General features: G+C 45.3%; 1 protein-coding gene across 4 annotated transcripts in view; it reads left to right on the top strand.

The window, feature by feature from the left end:
* KANK2 (KN motif and ankyrin repeat domains 2) overlaps positions 1-10,066 on the top strand; it is a 99,096-nt gene extending 89,030 nt beyond the window's left edge. For all 4 annotated transcript variants that reach the window (XM_084835636.1, XM_084835635.1, XM_084835638.1 and 1 more), the window contains 6 exons: positions 2,194-2,281; positions 2,756-2,975; positions 3,954-4,096; positions 4,464-4,664; positions 5,574-5,672; positions 8,356-10,066. In XM_084835636.1, coding sequence (XP_084691762.1) covers positions 2,194-2,281; positions 2,756-2,975; positions 3,954-4,096; positions 4,464-4,664; positions 5,574-5,672; positions 8,356-8,415 — 811 coding nt within the window. In that variant the 3' untranslated portion in view covers positions 8,416-10,066. The remainder of the gene's footprint in view (positions 1-2,193; positions 2,282-2,755; positions 2,976-3,953; positions 4,097-4,463; positions 4,665-5,573; positions 5,673-8,355) is intronic.
* Positions 10,067-13,601: the final 3,535 nt, after the last annotated feature.

Here is a 13,601-nt window from a genome sequence, read left to right as displayed (position 1 = left end):
AGCATGTGTGCCACGTTTTACAAACATTCACAGTGCTGCTAAATTTTAGCCCAAATCAGGCAGTCATGAGTGATGGAAGGAAGAAATTTGGAGACTGGGGTGGGGGTGGGGGGTTAGAAAGAAGGGAGGGCAAAGAATTGTGGAGATCACCAAAGTTCTGCACATCTCAGCCCCTGGAAGCTGTTCAGAGCTCTCTGTTTTGCTTCGAACAAGGTTATTCCTAGGAAGCCAGGTTCTAGTAGCTGCAGAGACTCAAAATCAGGCTTCCCGAGTTCAAGCACTGTCAATAATAGATGCCGTGCAAGTGAGACCCACAGCAGAAAATTGCAGTATATCCTCACAACATAACTGTTACGGGATAACATGAGGGCTTCTGTTCAGAGTCTCAGCCAGCCAGGGAGAGCCTGCACACAGTGAAGCCAGGGATGGATGACATCAGGGGCCATGCGCCCTGACAACATTCTATGGCTTCTGGAGGTCACTGGGTATGCTCAGTCCTCACTGGGTTTTTGGAGGTGTTGCCCATTATTATTTCTAGAGCTTCTACTTCTGTATGCCTTGAGCATGCTGATATCTCCCTCTTCTTTCTGAGTGGTCCTGTTTTGACTCCAATCCTATCAGTACTCAGCCACGTGGGTTAGCTATTAGAGGGAAAGATTCCTTCCCCTGAGAAAGGACTTCTCATTTTAGAATGAGCCACTAAAACCAGGCCCCACAAATCCTACGGTTGTGACCTTGTCCTTCAAGGCCCTTTCACAAACCCCTTTTGTTGTGTGGTAAAGGCAATCTGAATTGACTTTTTCTGTGCCTGATGTAGTATTCACAAGACCAGTTGAGCAGCTATAACGTGTGTCCAAATCACCACTTGCCAGCTTATTCAACTCATTTTTCACGATATAGTGAATTATAGAGCTGGTTCACACAAGCATGTTTCAAACTTGACTGCAGCATTAGGTGTTGACTTTCATGGATTAATGAGCCAGCAGAGATCAAAGACAGAACCTTTGTATCACCTCACACACTGAGAGAGTCATTCGTGTGTGATGAACATTCATTGTGAATCAGCCTCACAGCTTCAGCTATGTGAGCACACTCACAAAAGTGATAAGAGCCTGACAAAACTGCTGGAGGAAATTCACCATCTAAAATAAAGTTATGTGAATTGACCCAACTCCTCCTTCCCATCAGCTCCCCAGATTGTCCTTTTGTAAGTTTAGAGGGTCCGTGTGTTCCACTGGAGCTGGGGAGTGAAAAATATTAAGGTGAAAATTTAAGAAACATTTTTAGAACAGTGAACTACTCTCGCTATAGTTCAACCCAAGTGTATCTATTCTCCTCCAGGGTCAAATTGTGGGGATAACTGTTCTGCAAGTTAGAAGTAGAAGCCAGTTATGGATGGCAATAATTAGCTGCCTCCCACCCCCTGCCCTCATAATATCACCCAGAAACCACTATTCCCAATCCCCAGAGCAGTCTTACAATTTAAAAAAAATGTTTTCCTTCAAAAATATATATCAGTAAGGAGATACCTGAAGCACTGGTAAAATGTAGTATTCAGTTCTTTTGGTATTGCACACCAGTCATTTAGGTGGAAAGCTGGACTTTCACCACAACTGATGAATTCACTGTAAACTCTATATATGACATCTGTCTTCCCTCTCAGAGGAAGCCAGATGCCGGGATTTAGCATTATGTGCACGAGCCTCTGTGAACCTGAGCAAAGCCTCCGATTCTCACACTTCCCTCTCCTCTCATGTGGTCAGGAGGAGGAATGAACTATAATGCAGTTTCACTTTCCCTGATTCCTGGCATGTTGTCTTGCATGAACCAGGAATTGCAATTTCAAACAAACTCTGTAGTCAATTGCTAAACAAGCCAGCAAGAAACCCTGGCTTGTTTTGCTGGCTTGCTTCACAAATGAGAGTTTGTTTTAAACCACGATTCCTGGTTCATATATAACAAGCCAGGAATCAGGGGAAGTGAAACACAGTCCTGGTTAAGTTCTCCTCCCAGCCACATAGGAGGGGGAGGTGGGAATGGAGGAGTACCGGAGCCTGAGGCTTTGCAGGGGCTCATGCATGCAATGCTAAATCCTGACTTAGCATTATTCGCAAACACAGCCACTGTCAGCTTACAGTAGCCTCTGTTCAAAAGCTAATCTATCCTCCTTTTTCTCTTCCCTTTTACTACCAGGATGGGACTCAGCAAGGAGCTGCTTTCAGCCTGTGAATTCCTTCAGAAATACCTAGAGAGCCCCAATGCACACATGGACGAAGAGATGGTATACATATACTTCTAAAGTTCTGGAGGGTGGAGGAGAACTTAAATGGGTACTGTAGCTCCCATGTGTGATGCCTGTGTTGTACATCTGCCAGAATGCTACACCAGAGGCTCCTGGTTTTATGGGCAAATGTTTATGGGCTGAGGTTTATTCCATTAGTGACTCTAGGGGTCATTTTGGGCCCCATCCAAATGAAGAGGACATGTCTGATACAAAAGAACTTGGAATATCTGCACAGGGACTTCTCTGCACTTCACAGAAACACCATTCCCAGGGGAAGTCGTGCTGTTTGAACTAAATTAAAATCTACTTAAATTTGCCATGTACATGCCCCAGAGAAGGGTAGTGAAAGGTGGAAATGTTTGAGGAAACTCAAGAGTGTTTAGCAAAGAAGAAGAAAAAAAGCAGGCGTGGGACAGCAGCTTCATACCTGACAGTTGTTGATGCTGTTGTTTCTTCCTTACATCGCTGTAGAAATTGGCATATACCACAGTGCTCCACTATTGGCTGAGGCTTTCCTGCCACAAAGAAGCAGATCCAGAATTGGTTGCCCTGCACTTAGCTGCTTTCCGGGACATCTCCCCACAACTGCTGGAGTTCATAATCAATATGGCTGATGCCAATGGGAACACAGCCGTGCATTACACCGTCTCACATTCCAACTTCCCTGTGGTCACAAAGCTTCTTGAAACAGGTAGGTGGACACAGAAAAGTGGGGAAATCTGGAATCCAAGGGGAGGCCTTTGATCAGGGATGACCCATCCAGACCAATTGTAATGGCTACCTGGGGCAGCACTTTTGCAACTTGGTGTTTGGCATCTGAACTTCAGGTGTGCCAAGACCTCCAGAACTCCACGTGGCAAGAGCTCCAAAGTGCTGCATGCCACACGATCATAATATTTTGGAGGGTAAAGTGCCCAAGACGGCTATTTATTTGTTACATTTATATTCATCCATCCTCCAAGGCACTCAAGAAGGCACTTTAGCCCTCACTACAACCTTACGTGGTAAGAGAGGCTGAGTGGTGAGAGACTCACACAAGGCAATCAGTGAACATCATGGCTGAGTGGAGATTTGAAGCTGGATTTCCCACATCAGAGTCCAATGCTCTGGCCACACCACCACACCAGTTAGGGAGGGAGGGAGATTGGTGGGCTGGATTAATTGTCATTTGAAGTTTGGAGAAAGGGATTGGGCAAAGTAAGAGTGAGAAACATGCTACCCCCAGCCAGCATAGCCAATACTGAGACATGATGGGAGTTACAGTCAAACAACATCTGGAGGGCCACACATTCAACGTCCTTGGGCTAAAGCAAGGGGGAGTTGGTGCAAGGACTGACTTAGATCTGCCAAGGGCTGTGAGAAGAAGCAATGCTAGGAATATCAAGGTTAAACATCAGGGGCAGTATCCAATGGTACTCCTACACAGAGTAGACCCATTGAAGTGAATGGGCCTAATGTAAGTAGGACTACCATTGGATATAGCTCTGAGAAGGAGCTCATGATGATACAACCCAGACTGTGGGATCTCCCTCCTTGGAGATTTTTGAAAACAAGGTCAGACAGGTGCCTGGTGCAATGTCTTGGGGCAGAGCTGGGGCTACACAACCCATTTGATCCAAAACTTTAGTTCCAAAGGGCCAAGGCCTCCAGTGATTCCCTTGTCTTCTAGGTTTATGCCATGTGGACCAACAGAATAAAGCTGGTTACACAGCCATCATGCTGACAGCACTGGCTGCCTCCCGCTCAGAGGGTGATATGGAGACTATTGTGCAGCTGCTGAAGATGGGTGACGTTAATGCCAAAGCCAGCCAGGTACCAAAATTACCAGCAGGGAGCTGGATGTGTAAGTCGGATGATGGGACCATATGTTTTTCCCAGGGTGGGTTGCTCAGACCACTTTGAGCACTTGGAAAAAGGGGAAATGCATAAGATTTTAAAGCTGGTTCTCTCACTCTTATACACACCCACATTGGCTGTTCTTGCAATCACGAGATACTAAGAATTTTCAGAGAGGAACCATGCTTAAATCTCAAGTTCATTCTAATGTAATATTTCAAATGGTTGCGCTTGCTTAACTAATGGTTTCAATGGGCCAGAGGCTCTTCACCACCACCACCACCACCCCTCCAGTGTTTAGCTGCAGCTTAACACCATTGCTTCCCCCTCCCCACCCCTGCAGGCTGGGCAGACTGCACTGATGTTGGCTGTCAGCCACGGGCGTCTCGATATGGTGCGCGCCTTGTTGGCTAGTGCAGCAGACGTCAACTTGCAAGATGACGATGGTTCCACTGCACTGATGTGCGCCTGTGAACATGGCCATGCTGAGATCGTCCGCCTGCTGTTGGCCACTCCTGGCTGTGATGTTGCCCTCTCCGACAACGTGAGTCCTGCCTGTACTGCTGCTGGGTTTGGCAGGTGGAGGGAGCCTCCTTGTCCCTTCTATCTCAGTGCCCACAGCCTGGCTGCCTGGTTCATACTTGGAACATATGGGGGGAAATGCAAAGAGCGTTCCCTTATGTACTAAAAGCATATATTGCTGCATATTGCACAAAGTCCATGGAACACCTTTAACATAATATCCAAAGTAAAATAAACATGCAAACTGAGCAGAACGTATTCTTTGCCAAGGTTCAGCACTGGAATATCTGAAGAAATAGAGCCTTTTCCACCCTATTGAGTAATCTCAGTTGGCAGGCTTGAGCCTCAATACCTTAAAAAAGGAAGAAGAAATTGAGCACTGAAATCAAGACATTGTTTACTTTAATTTGGATTGTTGCTGCCTGCATTGCCTATCAAATTCAGATGGTCCTACTCTGTCATTTCCCTACCACCACCTCCTCCTCCTCCCAGCATCCTGGGTCCTACGGGGGCCTTTCTTAACTCACCTGCCAAGCTATACCCAGAGAGTGGCCATAGAATCTAGCAATGTGGACATAAGAGAATGAGAGTTGCCTGGCTGGATCAGATCAAAGCATCCACTTGCCCAGCATTGTTTCCAGCAGTTGCCATCCAGCTGTCTCCAGGTGCTTAGAGGCAGGGCAGGGAGGTGTTGGCCTTTCCCCAATTTGTCCCCAGTATTCAGAGGTACATGGGGGCTCCTTTTAGCTATGCTGACTGTTAATAGACTCACAGGATCAAGGAATAGGTACTTTCTCCTGGAATTCCAGGAAATGGGAGCCCTCGTGAGGGTGAGTGAAGTGAACTGTTCACACTTGACAGAAATGGTGGCCCAATAAGAATCACCATCACTGTGGTGGTGGTGACCTTGTCTCTTGGTCTTCTCCTGCAGGATGGCAGCACCGCTCTCTCCATTGCACTAGAAGCAGGCCAGAATGACATCGCCATCATGCTATATGCTCAGCTGAACTTTGCCAAGTCCACATCTCTGGTGAGTTGCCACATGTCATCAGTGAAACACTGAATCATATTGTTGGAGGGTCTTTTAGGCCATCTAGTCCAGCCCACCGCTCAATGCAGGAAATCCAAAGCTAGGGCATCCCTAACAGATGGCTATCCAGCCTCAGCTTGAAGACTTCCCGTGAGGGAGAGCCCAGTGCCCTGCAAGATTCCATCATCGAACTGCTGTTACCATTGGTTCTCCTTGGCTGGCTGGAGGGATGCTGGAAGTCATAGGACTTTTTCTGTCTGAACATACATAGGATTGTGCCCTTAGCCATTAATAAAAATGTTGAAGAGCACCAGGGCCAGCACAGAGCCTTCCGGCACCCACTCAAAACCTCCCTCCAGTTTGATGACAAACCATTGATAAATACTCTGAGTAGGGCTTTCCAACCCACCTCATGGTTTTGTCACCTAGCACACACATAATGAGTTTGCTAACCAAAATATCATGGGGAACTTTGTCAAATGCTTTGCTGAAATCAAGATAAATTATAGGAGATATATGGCAGAGGCTGATGTCTGGTCCAGCAAAATTCCCCTACGAAGTTCACACATGGCCCCACTTCCAAGTGGTTCTTTCACAGAGGATACTGAAACCAGAGAGGGGAGTAAATGTGCTACCTCACTGCCAGTGACCCTTCTGTGTTCCACCTTACCTTCACTTTTTCCAGCAGGTATTCCTTGGCAGTCCTACACTCCAATTTCCCCAGTGTTTACTGGATTCTTCTTTGTTTGTAAGATTAAGGATCATCTTTTGATCCTTAAGGTAGCTTACAATCGAATATAACTCTTAAAAAGGCAGTCTGTTTTTCTCTGGTGGATTGATACTGTAGACCTAGCAGGGCAGAGACCTGGGTGCTAATAACTGTACTAAGAAAATATCAGTTAATGGTGCAGTAAGAAGCTAGTGTGATTTGCATATATGAGAGAACTACAGTGGAATATCATTTCACCAAAATACCAAATTCAACAACTGTCCTCTTCTCTTCTTAAATTGAATAAATTCCCTCATTTTCTTGACCCTCTTGATCTAGGGATCAGTCTCTAATTTGCCATTCTTGGGCAAGATGATTGTGTGGGTAGTGGCCATTTTGGATGAAGATTCAGTCTGGTAGGCTTTGGATCTGAAACACTATTGCCCCAATGGGCAACCAATGTGAGGTTCCCAATGGACAGAGGGAGTGTGACCCTGGTAATTCTACTGGAGTTTTCTGTGGTTTTCAAGATCACTAACCATACTATCATTGTGGACCATCTGTCTGTGCTAGTGATTGGAGGCATTGCACTGCAGTGTTTCCATAGCTGCCTTACAGGTGGATGTTGGAGTGTTTTGCTCTGCTGCAAAGGAACTATTCTTGTGGATGCCACAGGGTTCCATGTCATCTCCCATGCTGTTCAGTATGTACATGACACCACTGGGAGAGGTGCTCCAAATGTTTGGAGAATGCTGATTATATCCTCCGCAAATCCAGGTGAGGTTGTTGATTCAATGAACAGGTGTCTTGAGGCTATCATAGGCTGAAAGAGGGTGAAAAACTTAAGCTCCACCAAGGTAAGGTAGAGATGTGGGTGGAAGGGGGAAAACTACCCCAGGGTAGGTGAGGGCCACAGGCCTCCTTAAGGATCAGGTTTATAGTTTGGGGCTACTTCCGGATTTCACATTGCTTTTGGCTGTCCAGATTGTAGCTGCATCTCAGAGTAATTTCTGCCAGTGGCATCCTCTCCTGGATGGTGGGCACCTAGCCACTGTCAGACATGCCTTGTAATTTCCTGTTTTGATTTCTGTAATGCACTGTACATGGAGTGGCTCTTGCACATCGTTCCAAAACTGCAGTTGGTCCAGGAAGTGATTGCCTGGCGGTTGGCCAGGCTTAGCTACAGAAAGCCTATCATGCCATTACTAGAAGGGCAACACTGGTTACTAGTTAGTTTTCGGGTTCATTTCAGATGGTCAGTACTGACCTTTAAAGCCCCAACGCCTGGGCCCAGGGTATTTCAGCAAACACTTCCTTCTGGAAGAACCTTGCTGCATGCTGCAAAAATCAGGGAAGTTTGGCTTCAAGTCCTATAAATTTGGTGGTCCAACTTACAACCACTAGAAATGAGTCCTTCTCTTTCATTGCCCTTCCAATGGTACAGCAGGAGCCTGGGACATGCTTATGGCTTCACCCCATGCTGCTGTCCTCAGGTGAGCACCAAATTCTTGCAAGCGGTGCCAGTTAATTCTGAGGAGAATCCTTCCTCCAGCACCATCCCCTGTCCCAAGGACCAAAAAACATACCGTGGTGGAGGCAGCAGCAATGGCAGATGCTCCCAGTCCCACTTTTCCCCATGGGGAACCGGGATGACAATTTCCAGTATCCCTGGCAGAAATGATGCTCAGAGCCTTTGATAGAAAACTTTCCCATACGACCTCAGGCTGGATTGCTCCTCTCTCTGTACCTTAGCTTTTCATTCTGCACGATGGGTATAACCCTAATCCACCCACATCTGCAGTGCACGTGGAGCAGTAGGTGGGCAGGGGACTGTGCATGAAGACTCCAGCAGATGTTTGAATTGAGATGGCTACTGTCTGACAAGGGAAGGGCTGAGAAAAGAAGAAGGCCAAATAAGGACAGGAAATAGTGGGGTTGTTTAATTAAGGACTAACCATGAAATGCCTTTTTCAGGGGACTCCGAAGCCACTGAAGCCTGAGAATGCCATGGTGATGTCCAGTGATGTTCAGTAACACAACATAGGATGGCGGCATTTCTTGCTAGCCCCAGAGGTTTTCTCACTTCACTTTGAAGAAGGACTTGAGAGCTTGTCAAGGACTAGGGAAGAAAAGCATCTAAAGATGCATACTGCAACCATGTACATTTCCCAATAAATACTGCCTGTTCTCAACCTCTCTCGCCCCCTCCATCAGCTGGAATCTCTCCTGTCTGCTACACTACCCATGGTGGCTGGACTTCCAGCAGAAGGCGCTCCGAGTACAGGCTTCGGGCAGCTGGCTTAGAAGTGCTCCCGCATAGCCAGCTAAGCTTGATTGGCCACGATTCTGCCAGTTGGTTGCCAAAGAGGAGGATTGGTGAAGGATGCAGCTATGGATGCAGCTTCTCAACCAACCTGGCATGGCTTTTCTACTTCATAGGGACTTATTTTTCCCTATTCACCCAAACCTATTTCAGGAGCAAGGGACTCTGCAAGGCATGAAATGAAGGCTGAACTTATCAATGGCAGTGCTACAAGAGACCACTTGGCAAATTCCTTGCCTTCTCTTTAGGTGCCTCCAGATAGAGGGCTCCTAGTGCTACAAATTAGAAGGCATTGTGCAGTAATTCTCTTTTTCTCCTTAACAGATTTCCTGCATTAAGAAAAAAGATGAAAGAAGCAGTGGGGGAAAACATGGGTGGGCTACGAGTGGAAGATGACATCACCTGGACCCATGCACCCCATAAAATTCCATGAATGAGGCAGGGGGATGGTGCTATAAAAGCCTCACCTGGACGCACCCTTTGTCTTAGCTCCTCCTCCCATTGTAAAGTGGGGCTTGATGTGTTTTTAAGAGGCCAATGAAGGAGTGTCTCTCTAAAGCAACTCCATACGGAATAGATGTTCCTTTTCTGTTCTTGTTTTAAAGACAAGAAATCCCCGCTTAAACATGAATTTACTTGAACTAATTTTTGGAAGCCACATTGGGTGCCCTACCCTGTGTGAAACACTGTTTCTTCATTTGAGGAGGGTTTTAGAAGGGTTTCTAGTTTTGCTTGTTAAAGATAATGAAATATTGCAATGCTGCAATAGAACTAAAATGAATATGTTACACTAAGTTTACAGTTAGTGGATTTTACTATTTCAGCAAAATGTGAATTCTCATTGCATTTGGCAATTTGGTAAGGGAGTGTGTGTGTATATATATATGTGTGTGTGTGTGTATATACATACATACATACATACATACATTCCTCTCCCCCCCCCCCCAAGGTTATAACTGTGGCCTAGGCCACAGACAATTTCTTTTGCACAAGGAGGAGTTGTGTAAACGTGCTTATGCACTCTTGTGCAGCTCTATTTATTTAAACAGTTTGCACAGGAGATGTTCTCCCAGTGAATTGGACCCTCTGCCTGGAATGCGAAGCAGCTGCCCTTGTCAGTTACCCTGTACAATCGGATTTCCTAATGTTGGACAGCTGAGATCTCAGAACAAACACATTACAAACTGAGCAAACCCATCCACTTTCTGTTTATTAAAAAGCACCAAATTCATTCATGGATGCTCCTCAGAGAAAACTGATATCCCATTTGCTGTGTGAGTTGAAAAGTCCTCTTAATTTCATTCTTTATGCTTTAAATGCCAAAATTTATTTCTGTCTCCCCTAACAGCCAATGAATGACCCAAAGGTGAGGAAAAAAATAGGGTTGGATCCAGGATCTGCTTTCCATTGACAGAAGGGCTCCGCTCATGGAAGGTGCATCTGCCTGATGTTCAGGGACCCCCTCCCCCACCTGCACCATAGCTCACCCCATTCAATAAGGTCCCCCTACCCTCTGTGAAGTGTTTAAAGGGAGCTAGCGGGGGCAGAGAAGTCTGCTTCCACCAGCCAAGTTGCACATGCCTAAATCTGGATCCAACCCATAATAAATAAGATGAACCATAATGTATGTTTGTTTTTTAATTGCCAATAATTTGAAATAATAAAAGGGTACATCCTATTTTTATATAAATATATAAATATATTAATATACACCAAGAAAATGACTTTATATAAATTATTATAGTGCACATTGTTTAGAGATTTAGAGGAGCCAACGTCCAAAATATGGAGGAAGAGTGGCTGGCTGGGCGAAGGACTGCTGTCTTAGCTGCGAATCTGCTGGCTGATATCTTTGCACAGTTTGTTCTGCCTTGTGTAAAAGCCATTAGAATCTAGTTGGGCTTAAAACAAATGTATATTTGGAGCCAACTGGCTCTCGTGTTGCTCTGAACACACAGGCGGTACAAGTATTTCTTCCTAACAGCCATTTTCTGTTGCTGCTTCCAAAGCAGTCATTTTAAATGGGCAACAGGAGGTTTTAGAAGTTGCATGTCTTTAGGAGTGCATCTGAATCTTGTATTTAGGTTATTGCCTCATATACATGTAATCTCTTTTATGATTGCAATATATTTCTACACATTTAAATGAAGTTAATGCCATTTATAATCATAACCAAAAAAATAAAAATAAAATGAACAGATAATGACTGTTTCTGCTACAGGTGGTGTTAATGTTAAACAGCTCTTCTATTATAACTACTTTTAGAAAGTCTGTCATAACATCGCCATACTTTTTTCTTGCACAAAAAAATGTTTTGTTTTGTTTTTAATGTAGCAGCAAAGGAACTCAACAAAAGGGTACAATCCACTCCAGTGTGTGTGCAGTGCCCACATGCAGAGTGATCACCATACAGCCTGTTTCATCTTGTTGTCGTTACCCACTCCCCTTCCTCAGTGTGCACATTTAGCAACGTGGGCCATTACAGAGATCAGAAGCTGTGCTTCTCTCCCATATCCCCTTCCTCCCTTTCCTTCTAAGTTGATGCAAATTACCCAAGCTTGGTGCTTGTGTAACTTGCATCTAGGCAAAGGGTAGGGTTGGATAGGGCTATAGAAAGCCCTCATAGACCCCCTGATCCCTGCAGTGGCCCACTATGCTACATACATGTGCACCCTGAGGGTTGGATCCACACTTAGTCATGCTTAGAGTAGACCATTGCAATCAATGGAATGTAGGATAGTCATGATTAAGCTGTCACACTGATTTTAATTGGTCTACTCTAAGCATGACTAAGTCTGGATCCAACCCAGGGCTCTGTTGAGACCAATGGTGACCCCTCTGCATCATGGCCTTGATGAATGGATGATATAGAATTTAACAAAATCAACCTGGTATATTTCTGTATTTGTTTGCAAAGGCCTCTTTGGGATGAGATAACAACAGGATATTTTTTCCAGGATATAATGTGATGAGATAGCAAGTGGATTTTTTTTCCTTCTTGTGATGAAAGGTTGTGAGGAAATGAACAGGCAAGAGCTGGAATAAATATAGCCCCAGCCATTTTCCTGTGTGAATTTTGACACTGAATATTCTCCAGATGTCTGAATATTCAGCTGAGTACTAGTGATGGATAAACTTACCCCAAAGTGAATTTATTATTTACTTGGAAAATAAAAAATTCATCCATGTTAGCTTGAACAAAAGTTCTCCTTTAATATGAAGTCTCATTCCATGTGTTTGAGTTTTTACGCACATGCAATATCAAGGTGTATTTTGGAAGCTGTAGTTTGGAATCACGTAGTGTGGCATGATGTCAGGCATCACCACATAATGTGGCCCCTTTCTGATTTTGTTGTTTTCACATGGCCTGCCTGCGTGATGATGTCATATGATGTTTACTCACTGAATGACATACGAAGATGGAGTCTTCATAGCCAGAGCTGTGGAGGCGGAGGCAACAAGGGAAGCATCTAATGAGACTGCTTCAAGTACGTTTTTGGGGGGGAGGGTCTAGGTCATAGGACAACAGAACATTTAAGTGGGGGGAATCTGTGAACCACAGAGCTGTGCCTGCTCTGAAGCTCACAATTCTGAACTTAATAGCAAATTCATAATACATTGATCCAGGCTCGCTACAAAGGTGAGCATTACAAATGAACGAGTTTCAAACAAGCTGACTACAAAATTTGGCAGCATCGCTATTGAGTACTTGATATTCACCATGGTATTTAATTTCCATGTCTCACTATTTTGCAGTTGACTTGTGACAGTCTCTTCTTATATAAGGGCCAGACTAGAAGTGATTTTACATGTGTGAATGCAATTAAGGTGCATATTTTTGTTAAGTGAATTGCAGGCACAGAGGACGACTGATCAGCCTTGGAACTGTGGGGAGTCTCTCTCCCTGCCATGGTCCTTACAAAGTTGCCTCTCTGAAGTTGCTATTTGCAGTGTGAGTGAAGCCTCCAGTGAGGCCAATCGGAGCTTTTCTGGAAATACCAATAGCAGTTTCTAGTTTGGCCATCAAAAAGCCAGTTCCTAACATTCCCCTTGTGACAAAGAAGAAGAATGTTAGGAACTGAATGCCAAGGTGGCTCTGCCCTTACCCCGCCCCCACCCCATCCTCATAGCCAATACTGGATCAAGGCCTGGTGGTTCCCTCCTATTTTACCCTCCCCATCACCTCCCTATGCTGCCATAGCTGATGGCACAGTGACAGGCACTTTCTACTCTCCCCATTTTGCTGGGGCAAAAGAGTGCTAGAGATGGCACCAGTTGCCTGGAGCCACCACTTTGTTTCCTCTAAATCAGTGCCCATCTGCCCGGTGATGTAGGAGTGGCTACCAGGAGAGAGTGGGGCTTGGTGGTAGCAGCATAGACAGGAGAGCAGAGCACAGTGCATGGGAAAGGGAAAGGGCGAGAAGAACAAGAAGGGTAGCGAAGTGAGGCAGGTATTCAGTGCTCAGCTGCCCCAGCCCAGTTGTGTTGCTGAAGAAGTGGAAGGGAGAACAGAACTCCATGTGAAATGTCATACAAGTGCCAGTTCTTCACCTCTGTTTTCATTTGAGCATCAACGTGACAATGCAGATCAAGGCCATTTTGTCAAGAGCCAAATTTGTCGAACAAGCTAGCTAGTCCCTAGGCTAGGCCCATGATTTCCATACAGCACTAGTTTTGACAATGATGCCAGTGCTGAAGAAAAAAAATGTATTGAGTGGTCTGCTGAGACACCCTCCTACCCAGTAGCAATTTTAAAGTGATCTGTGAAACATCCCCTGCTGCTTCTGGAGAAGGGTAGCGAAGTGAGGCAGGTATTCAGTGCTCAGCTGCCCCAGCCCAGTTGTGTTGCTGAAGAAGTGGAAGGGAGAACAGAACTCCATGTGAAAGAACAGATGAA

Source organism: Heloderma suspectum, chromosome 2 (assembly GCF_057233095.1).
Source record: "Heloderma suspectum isolate Gila_16-S chromosome 2, 16-S_ref, whole genome shotgun sequence".
NCBI lineage: Eukaryota > Metazoa > Chordata > Lepidosauria > Squamata > Helodermatidae > Heloderma > Heloderma suspectum.
This window is presented reverse-complemented; position numbering and strand designations above follow the sequence as displayed.